The sequence below is a fragment of the Trachurus trachurus genome (assembly GCF_905171665.1).
Source record: "Trachurus trachurus genome assembly, chromosome: 5".
NCBI classification, from domain to species: Eukaryota; Metazoa; Chordata; class Actinopteri; order Carangiformes; family Carangidae; genus Trachurus; species Trachurus trachurus.
The window spans coordinates 26,834,371-26,845,095 of NC_139896.1; the positions used below are offsets into that span (position 1 = coordinate 26,834,371).

Below are 10,725 nucleotides of genomic sequence, written 5' to 3' on the forward strand. Positions count from 1 at the left end.
ACGTCACGTAACTTACGTCACTTCCCCTGCAATGGCCATACACCATACACACGTGTTGAAGAAGTAGAAGTGAGTGTTTACAGTAGTTGTTCGGCTTTAGCCCTCAGCGAACACACGCTAACAAAAAACACCAGCAGCGGTATTTGACACACAGAGCGGACATGCCCAAAGTGAAAAAGATGAAAGGAGGCGGGAAGAGCGGAGGAGTAGCCGTGGCGCTGGCCGACCAGATCCTACAGGCCGACACGGTGCAAGCCCGGAGCCGGACGAAGAGCAGAGATGGCCGGGCAGAAAACGAAGACACGTACGTAGACGAGCGTCTGTCGAGGAAGATCTTACAGCAGGCCCGGATTCAACAGGAGGAGCTGCAGACCGAGTATGGTCTGGTACCAGAGAAGAAAAAGACTCCACTCACTGTGCTCGGTACGTCTGAAGCCTCCTCACCTTTAAACACTTCTGCCACTGACAGATACATGATGGAGCCTAGCTGGTCCCAGGCATGGTCCCAGCTCCATATGATGACACGGGGAGTACTATCAGGATGAGATGAATAAATGAATAAATGTTTTGGAATTATCACCGTAGACCACCATTTAAATTGACACTTTGATCCATAGCATGTGGACACCTATTAGGCTATCATTTAGGCTCAGGTTGTTATTCATGGGGTTTTAATGCTGCAGTGAACTGGTTGGTAATCCAGCTTTGGTTGCCTTGAAATTTGTGGCAGCAGTTTGAAGGAAGGCTTTTCCTGTCTCAGCTAATGTCCTTGTCCTCAAAGTGAGCTCCATAAAAAATGGATTTTTAACTTTACGAGGAAGAGCTTGAGTATCTTACACGGAGCCCTGACCAGTAACTGTAACTGTGAGCAAAGTTTGATCGTGGTTAAAAGCCTTGTAATTCTTACTAAATGAAGCCAATCCCAGTGAATTCAAGTGTTACTATGCATTTAACCATTTTTGTTCTTGTGAACATGTCAGGGTCTGGCTCTCAGGATGCAGACTCAGATGAGGAATGGCCAGCCCTGGGAGAAGCAGGAGCTGGTGACAGCGATGCTGAATGTGAAACGGAGGTCGTCGTCAACGCAGATGATGAGAAAGCCATTGAGATGTTCATGAATAAGAACCCACCGATGAGGCAAGACACAACATAATCCAGACCTGAACTCACATAACACAAACTAGAAGCTTGTTTTCCTCTTTAAACGCTTGGCTGTGTTTTCTATTTGTGGCACTTGTAGACGGACCTTAGCTGATATCATCATGGAGAAGATCACAGAGAAGCAGACTGAGGTAGGAACGGTGATGTCGGAGGTGTCAGGAAAACCAATGCCACAACTGGACCCGAGGGTAACAGAAGTGTACAAAGGAGTGAATAAGGTGAGTTCTCCTACAATGTGAATGCACCATGAACAAAAACAAAGACGGGTGAATTCTGGGGAATGAAGTCATTTCTTCATAGCAACCTGCTTGGTATATCAGTGTTCAGATCTCTGCATGATACAAAGTCATATTTCTCCATGTTCATTGCTCAATTTGTTTTGCACAAACCCGTTAATACTACCTGCTTCTTGATGGTCTGGTAAATACGGCGGCTGGGAGGTGCAAACGAACATTACAAAATCTGAAACACTTTTACAAAGCTTGAGACAAATTTACATTTTAGAAAACATTTTTACATATCATAAAACAAAATGACATTACCATAACACATTTACAAGTCCCGAAACAAATTTACATTTGAAAACATTTGTAAAACACTTTTACAAACACTGAGACAAATTTACAAATAACATCAACTGGAAAGGAAATGTACCAACTCTGGGGTTGAACAGGAAGTGATAACGGGAGCAGCCAATAGGAGTTGTTGATGGAGTCCATGGTGACCCAGGATGGACAGCAATTGGTGCCGTCGCCGATAATGGCGCCGTTGCCAGTAGCCACCATCATTCCCGGCGACGGCACTGATTACTGTCCATTCTGGGTCACCATGGACTCCATCAACGACAACAACAACTCCTATTGGCTGCTCCCATTATCACTTCGGGTTCAACCCCGAAGTTAGTACATTTCCTTTCCGGTTGATGTTATTTGTAAATTTGTTTCGGGACTTGTAAATGTGTTATGGTAATGTAATTTTGTTTTATGATATGTAAAAATGTTTTCTAAAATGTAAATTTGTCTCAAACTTTGTAAAAGTGTTTCAGATTGTGTAATGTTGGTTTGCACCTCCCAGCCATCGTAGGTAAAGGCTGCGTTAACACTTCTGAGGGAAGTGTGTGTTTTTTGTGTCTGAGCATAAGCGTGCAGAGTTTAAGTGTCATTTCTGTTTTCCGCCTCTGTCAAGGTTCTGTCCAGGTATCGCAGTGGTAAACTGCCAAAGGCTTTTAAAATAATCCCGGCACTTGCAAACTGGGAGCAGGTTCTGTATTTAACTGAGCCTGAGACATGGACTGCAGCTGCCATGTACCAAGCAACAAGGTGAGCCCCAATTGGTCAGAATGTTACTTTAAACAAACAGACAAACTCATCATAATCACATAATATATATCACATAACATCATAATCACATAATATACTTTTGTTGTAGAATCTTTTCCTCCAATCTGAAAGAACGAATGGCCCAGAGATTTTACAACCTGGTGTTGCTGCCCAGAGTACGGGACGATATCGCAGAGTACAAACGACTGAACTTCCATCTGTACAGCGCCCTGAAGAAGGCCCTGTTCAAACCAGGAGCATGGTTTAAAGGTGAGACAGAAGAAGGATGTTTGGCTTTGCAAAGAGTAAGATGAGAAGATTGACCCTTATCTCATGTCTGTGTGTTAAAGATGTCCTTTGGAGAGGCAAACAGTTATACTGTCACTGTATCCCTGAGAAGTGTTTTTCCTTCACATAAAACATTTGTGAAGAGCATCATCATGCTCATACATGAGATGAACAAACCAGAGAGACCCACTGGTATTGAAGCTTAGAAACTCTGCTAGAGAAATAAACTGCACAGCTGTATACAGCAAAATGTTTCCCAGACCATAATCTCAAAAAAATGCCTGACAGTAATTCTAAAGTAATATATATTCTGTCCAAAAAAAAGAAGGCATCAGTTTTTATTATTTTTTAAATACAGCTCTGGAAAAATTAAGAGACCACTTCAAAATGATAAGTTCCTCTGGTTTTAGGTATGTGTTTGGGTAAAATGAACACTTTTACTTTGTTCTATAAACTATTGACAACATTTCTCCCAAATTTAAAATAAGAAATATTGTCATTTAGAGCAGAAAATGACACCTCATCAAAATAACAAACAGATGCAGTGTTTTCAGACCTGGATTAATGCAAAGAAAACCCGTTCATATTCATTTTAAACAATACTTTTTTTAACTTGGGAAGAATTCAGAAATCAACATTGGTGGAGTAACTCCAATTTTAATCACTCCAACAGTTTTTACACTCTTTCTAATTAAATATGATTTGGTTCAGGTGATCCCCTCAGTGAGTTGTGCTTGTGTTGGAACGCCGTAGAAACTTGACTGGAACTTGACTCTACTGCCATACATGTAGAGAAGCTGGTTTATTAAGAAAGATTTGGAGTGGTTTCTTACACATGCTGGCTGTGTTTTTGAGTTTGTAATGCAATCTGTTCCAGCTCAAAACTGGATGTCTGTGTTGATGAATTCTTTATTATGATCTAAAAGTGGTTAAGACATTTATTGAAGTCAATGAGATCCAATTCACTAGCTGGACTTTCACACCACCACAGTAGTAATTTTATTCATTGTTGAATAATAGCCTATTATTTGATGGTTAAGATCTGGGTGCATTAGTGGCGTTCCTTTAACTTGTCATCTCTCAATCGCTAGATGGAAAATAATATCTCAGATCCCCAATGACCTTGCAGAGGACAGGCTGAGACAAAAATGTGAATAGTGTTTAAGTAAAATTGCTTTTGAAAGCCTAACTCTCAATTACCGCCAGTCTCTTTGGGCCTGTGCACAGTGGCCATAATCCTAAGAACCATAATTTATTGCCCAGTGAATGCTGGACTAATCTTTACTCACACCCCAGACCCCACTCTTGAAAATAAGAAGTGGGGATAGTGAATGAATGAGAGGATTTGACAGAGGATGAAAGTACAGGCTTTCTGGGACATGTCATGTTTCTAAGTTTAGCACCAAATGAAGACATTTTATTCTGAGGACACTGACAGAGGATTAGCTGGTGTCCACAGGGTAAATAACACTATTGGATAAAAGAGCACAGTAATATACCAAGTTTAATTGAGTCAAGTTGTCCCTCATATCCAGAATGTGTGTTTGGTGAATAATTGTTGAAGATCCATTTTCTCTATTTAATTCTGGTAAGTCCTGTCCTCATTTGTGAGGACTGTTTTTGTAAAAAGCATGTAACCACTTATGCGAGCTAAGACCACTAAGAGGCAGTGTTGCCTAAAATGCATTGTGTTGTATACAACATTCAAGCAATACTTACCGATCTGGCATTTCACTCAGCACAGCACAAACATTTGAAAATCAACAGCTCCACCTCCCTCACAAGTCCCACCCACCTCTCCCTCCTGCAGCACCTCCACGAGCCCCCTCCCTCCCTGCTGCATGCGTTGGCATGGCAACGGTAAACAGAACAGGAACGCGAGTGAAACGGGAACAACACAAACAAACACAACACCGGAGTTTTAAACCGTATAAACGGACTCAGTGATGATGACTGATGAGTTTTATAATAAACTGTTGTTAGCCTACTGCTACTGGAGACGCAGGGGAAGTGATTGTTACAGATTACAGTTCTCAACGAGCCGGGCTGGCGGCCGGACCAGCGCCACCTGATGCTCTGGTTCAGGCCGAAAATAAATCCAGACCGAGCCGAGTCGAGCCGCGCCGGTCCGGAGTTCAACCGGGTCCGGACCGCTGAGAACTCACAGAGCTAAGGGAGCTAACAGTAGCCTAGCCGTTAGCACTGGATGCTTTTGACTTCCTGTGTTTACGTATCACTCGGGGCTGCTGCGGCTGCAGTTATTGGTCTTTTAAAAAACTATTTATTTCCAAAAACCTTCTTTCTTGTGTGTTGTGACTCTAGTCTCCTCTGCTCTCTGTGTCCTGCTACTGCTCTGTCAATAAGCGTTCTTCCTGGTCGGGAGGGGGGAGAGGAGGAGAGGGGTGCACTAAGTGATTACATATTAAGTAGGTTCGGTCGCTCGTCAAATATTATTAATCGGACCGAATAATATTATTGGTCAGACTTTTCTCAGAATTATATGAGAATGAAAAAATTATGAGTTTTTAACCCTGTTGGGTTTCTCTTACATTTTAATGTATCATCAGATTATTAATAGCATTTTAACTTAGACAAAGAAATGTGCAAAAGTTCCAGAAAGGTAAGTATTGCTTTCAGTAAAAAGGAGAGCGCTAGATGACCAATAAAGGTGGGCATTTGCCATAATGTTTACCATCATCCAAGTTGATCTTACTGGCATAAACATTAATGGATATCTGATGAATGAAACAGATGAAGAAATTGTTAATTTAATGTTAATTCATCACAATAAATGTGCAACAAAAGGTCTGTAATTGTGGATGAGCTTTGTAAAAAAAAACAAAAAAAACTATACTACTTTTATAAAAAAAAAAAAAAATGCACAGTTTCATTTTATTTACAATGTCAGTTTATTGGCTGGTAATCATCATCCTCATTTGATGTTGGTTATGTATGTTTTAGCAGTAAAATCTAAATTAACAGTAGTTTGATTCATTCATGAATCAAAGAATAGCATATCACTACATTAAATTCTAAATACCAAATAAAGGTTATATTAAAAGGGCAGTGTATTTGTTTTACAGGTCAAAGTGAAACTGCTTGACATAGCACAACAGTTGTTAAAAGGGTTATGTAAGGTGCTCTGTGGCTCAGTGGGTAGCTTTGTCAAGTCTGAAGAAATTCCTCCAGTGATATAACCAGTGGATCAACAAATGTTAAACAGGAAGTCCACGTTACAAACTGCATCTGTCGGAATGCAGCGTTGTCATAACTGTTGCTTCCCACATATATCACCAAAACATCCAAATTATGATTACGGTAATAGTGGGAAGGTCCAATTAAATGGACATGTCTCTCTGGAAACTAAAATGACAGATGCTTCACATAAGATAAAGCCTGGTGGTCCAGATAATAAAACCCAGATATAATGGCTATAGTGTTACATCTTTATCCCAAATACAGCAAACTCTGTTAATCATGGTGTTGGGTTCACCACCAATGTGATCACGTACAAGTCATTAGTGAGGAACCTTTTCCAGTCTCAATCATCCTGGCATCCACAGAAAGATGTTCTCAAGATGTTCTCAGCTTGTTTCTAATACTTGTGCCTTGTCTGTCACAAAGGTATACTGATTCCTATGTGTGAATCGGGGACATGTACTCTCAGGGAAGCCATCATCATCGGAAGCATACTCACAAAGTGCTCGATCCCTGTGCTCCACTCCAGGTGAGGTTTGCTTTCAGTGACGAATGATCAACCAGTTGTCATTGAAGGATGACATTTATGATGTTGGCAAAGTAAAGGTTGCGTAACCTAGACGGTTGTATAATATGCACACAATTTGTCTTTCAGTGCTGCAATGCTTAAGTTGGCAGAGATGGAGTATAATGGCGCCAACAGCATTTTCCTCCGTCTCTTGCTCGACAAGAAGTACGCCCTGCCTTTCCGTGTCCTAGATGCCTTGGTGGCCCACTTCCTGTCCTTCCGCAGTGAAAAACGTGTACTTCCTGTGCTGTGGCATCAGAGTTTACTCACCCTGGCTCAGCGCTACAAAGCTGACCTGGCCTCCGAACAGAAGACGGCACTGCTGGAGCTGCTCAAGATACAAACACACCCTCAGATATCTGCAGAGATTCGCAGAGAACTGCAAAACTCAGGGTCACGAGATATCGAAATTGGGATGCCTGTTATGGTGGAGATGGACTGAGGACTCAGTCTGGAGTGGTCTCCTGCCTAAATGAGTTCACACATGTGAAATTGCACATCCATAGTGATGTGGATGTACTTTATCAAATGAATTTCTAAGCTTTCCTCCTGTCATTGCAGTGCAGTGATAGCTTAGAACCACAAAGACTGGTATTTGTGTATGTTTGAATGCATTTTAATGCAACAAAATGGATTAAAAACAAAATGAATCCTTAAAAGTTGGTTGGCTATCATTTGTTTCAGTCCATAACTGAACCTGGCAGAATTATTTAAAAGCAAGGACCATCTGCTCGGTTTATTCACGCCAGTCATGAAATAAAAGTTTCGTGTGGTTTTCAAAAAAATTATTTGCTTGCTTACCGGTATATTTTTTTCATCCTGATCGTTATTTCAGATTTTCTGTAGTTGGTAATCTCTGACCTGTCAGATTTTTTTCCTTGACTCAATATCACATGATTTTACAGAGGACATATTTTTTTTAAATAGGCTAGTCAAAAAAATGTATATACGGTACTTACAAGGAAAAACATTTGCAAAATAATAAAGAAAGAAATTAAATCTATATTTGAGGAGACTTTGCCAATTAACTGAAGACAATTCAGTCTCAGACAAAAAAAAATTTAATTAATAATTTAAAAAATTTTGTGGGGCCCACTCGGCCAGTGGGTTAGGTGTGGACCGACCATTGAAGAACCGTTAGGACTTGAGCAGGCTAGCATACGTCACAGCGGCTAGCGGCTAGCTTAGCGGTTCATCTTTATTTTTGACATTAAAACGTAATTTAAAACGTGTTTAAGTGGTTAAATTCGTCGGATGGATCTTTGGAGAGACGCACACATCGATTCTTGTGGGTCCCGGGATGAAGAGGAGCGTGTTGTTCTCCAGCGGGCGGGCATCGACCCTGCCCTGACGGGCGACGCCAGGGTCCTGTCCCACCTGACCGCCCAGGAGAAGCTCTGCCGGGCGGCCCCGGAGGCTGGCGTCGTCCAGCCGGACATCCAGCCGTACATGAGGAGGATACTGGCGGTGTGGATGTTCCAGGTACTCAGAGTCGATCTGACCACAAGCAACTACCAAAGTCTCATTTAACCGACTTTTAAATAAAACTGTGTGTGTGACAGGTGTGTGAGGAGCAGAAATGCGAGGAGGAGGTGTTTCCACTGGCGGTGCATTACCTGGACAGTTACCTGAGCCGTTTTGTCATCGGAAAGTCCAACCTCCAGCTGTTAGGAGCTGTCTGCATGTTTTTGAGCTCCAAAATGAGAGAGACCGTCCCCCTGACTGCCAGCAAGCTGTGTATCTACACCGACAACTACATTACAGTCAAAGACATCTTGGTAAAGCTGCTTTTTATCCCACCTAAAATCATTAGACACATTACAATGTGTTTAATAATAGCTGTAGTTGTCTTTGTTGAATAGATTGATGTTTTACTGCATAGAACGACAGAAAAACCCAGCTTTTCTACAGAAATTGTATTATTTATCTTTTCTGATGTTCAACTTATATTTTATTATTATTTAGTGGATAAGTTCACCTCACTGAAGGCCTTGGCCCTTGAACATGTTCAGATAAAACTGAGAATGGACCATCTGCTAGTTTTCGTTTTTTTTAGGAGTGACAAGATAAAACAATTGGGATCCATTGCCTTCTACTTTTTGGCAGACATTCTGTGAGACACCCACATGTCCAACAGTTCAGTATCATGTGTGAGTGTTCCTGCGGGGGGATTTAGATGGTGGATTAGTTAAGAGGAATGTGTGTGTTGCAGAAGTGGGAGCTGGTGGTGGTGTCCAGGTTAGACTGGTGTCTGGCCTCTGTGGTGCCCTCTGACTTCCTGGAGCCGATTCTTCACGCTCTCCCTTTTGTTCGGCCCCTCCACCTTCAAAACATGCGCAGGCACGTTCACTCCTACATCGCCCTGGCTGCCACTGGTAAGTTACATAACAAGGTTACAAACGCATGAGACGGTTTCTGTGCTGGATTATCAAGCCAATTCATCATTCCAGTGTAATAAAAAGGGTTATCCAAACAATAACCAACTGGTGAAATTAAACAATGTTAACACGCATGACCAACGCGCCCAGAGCAGCCATAACTTTGATTACGATGTGTCAGCAGGTCATTTTGGAGACAGAGAGCTGAGTTTGTGTAATCCTTTATTGTTTGCTGTGAAAGACCTGTGTCCGACTATTCAGCTGGCTGATTTCCCACGAATCTCTGTGATGCTGCCTGAGGCAACAGGGCACAGTCAGTCAGTGCAGTTTTAGACAGACTATAACATTACAGCCCATAAAATTAAGGTAATTCCCAGCTCCCAACATCGTCAGCCATTCAAGAAGCTGTCTGAGCGAGGATCAAGTGACCGGCTTTTTGTCTCAGTTTGTCTCCTTCCTGATGCAATTAGGATATTATAGCAGCTGATCAGGTTTTGGGGGGTATCTTCTTCAGAGTGCTCTCTGTTGAATACAAGGGTGTGTCTAAAATGGTGGCATCCATTTACTCGCAACATCCAATCTTTACTGACCTCACTGTTGGATTTGCCTTACAGTAGTTAAAGGGATATTTCAACATTTTGGCAAATTCGCCTATTGCCATAATCCCTAGTCTTAGGAGTAGGTTCATTACCTTTAATTGTTGGTGTAAGCTGTTTTTAGATCGGCGGGGCAGAGACGTGAGCTCTGCATGGTATTTCCATGTTTCTCTGAGTGAAAAACAACGTGCACCGACAATTAAAGGTAACTAACCTACTACTAAAACTATAGGGATTACGGCAATAGGCAAATTTGCCAAAATGCTAAAGTATCCCTTTAACGTGAACTGTTAATTAGGACTAAATGTAATTGTTCACTTTTCTCCTCAGACTGCAGGTTCTCCATCTTCTTGCCCTCCACTGTTGTATCTGCCTGTGTGAGCATCGCCATGCAGAGGCTAAAGTTAATGGACACGGATGTCTCTTCTCATACAGTGATGAAGTTTTTAGCCAACCTTTTGGCCATTGATCTGGTAAGGGTAATGTTTAACTGACATTTTGAGATAATAACTGTTGGACTTTGCGATGTGAGTTTAAAAGAGCAGCCACACCGCATGCAGTATTGGTCGAGAACCATTGAAATAGTCCATGTATGACCTACTCATGAACTTAATAGTTGTTTTTCCTTTGACCTGACCCTGGCCAGAGCTCCATCCTCCTCTGCCATGAACAGCTAGGGAGTGTGCTGGAGCTCAGCCTGCCCTCCCATTTCCAGGATAGTGTTTGCAGATCAACCTCACACAGCTCAGAGAACAGCAACACCCCTGCTGACATTCAGGGTGTTACATTGACACCGGTGACATCACCCGAGGAAACGAAGGGGGGGCACTCCTCCCCGCCATGAATAGACAGGATAAATATGAACTATAACAGAAAACAAAAAGCAGGCAAAATCTGTTGAAATGCTTAAATACCTGATCTTAATTGTTCTTTGCACGAGGAGCTGTATACATACCTCTGACACATGCAGAGAAATTATTGAGATTTGTTTTAATTGTCCATCCTGTTGCTGCTCATTTTAAAGAACTTTGCAGTTGCTAAAGCAGCTTTGAAAGATATGATTCTGACTGTGCTTTTCATGAACAAAGTGTCATCAATGTTTTTGTCATATTTAGAGTTGGATTGTACTGAATCTTCATAGCAATGTTTGCACATTTTAACTGTGATATTTTCTATTCATATATGTGGATAGTTCTGATGAGTTTACATCGATGTTT

At 41.7% G+C, this 10,725-nt stretch overlaps 2 protein-coding genes across 2 annotated transcripts; both read left to right on the forward strand.

Annotated features, from left to right (window-relative positions):
* Positions 1-32: 32 nt before the first annotated feature.
* On the forward strand, positions 33-7,154 carry bysl (bystin-like). Its single transcript, XM_083971007.1, has 7 exons — positions 33-423; positions 981-1,137; positions 1,241-1,379; positions 2,347-2,480; positions 2,590-2,750; positions 6,393-6,495; positions 6,622-7,154. Exons 1-7 carry the CDS (start codon positions 162-164, stop codon positions 6,974-6,976), a joined length of 1,311 nt encoding a protein of 436 aa, XP_083827133.1. The 5' UTR covers positions 33-161; the 3' UTR covers positions 6,977-7,154.
* A 634-nt stretch (positions 7,155-7,788) lies between these two features.
* Positions 7,789-10,352, forward strand: ccnd3 (cyclin D3; the record flags this gene model as incomplete). The annotated part of the gene is made up of 5 exons (XM_083972158.1): positions 7,789-8,016; positions 8,097-8,312; positions 8,747-8,909; positions 9,839-9,981; positions 10,155-10,352. The coding sequence occupies 5 exons, from the start codon at positions 7,789-7,791 to the stop codon at positions 10,350-10,352; spliced, it is 948 nt and encodes a 315-aa protein (XP_083828284.1).
* Between the last annotated feature and the right edge of the window lie 373 nt (positions 10,353-10,725).

What these genes read in the sequence shown, in the direction of transcription:
- bysl (XM_083971007.1), top strand. Translation starts at nt 162, where the DNA reads ATGCCCAAAGTGAAAAAGATGAAAGGAGGCGGGAAGAGCGGAGGAGTA. An exon ending in GACTCCACTCACTGTGCTCG is followed by an intron (nt 424 to 980) that starts GTACGTCTGAAG and finishes TGAACATGTCAG; the next exon opens with GGTCTGGCTCTCAGGATGCA. An exon ending in TGTACAAAGGAGTGAATAAG is followed by an intron (nt 1,380 to 2,346) that starts GTGAGTTCTCCT and finishes GCCTCTGTCAAG; the next exon opens with GTTCTGTCCAGGTATCGCAG.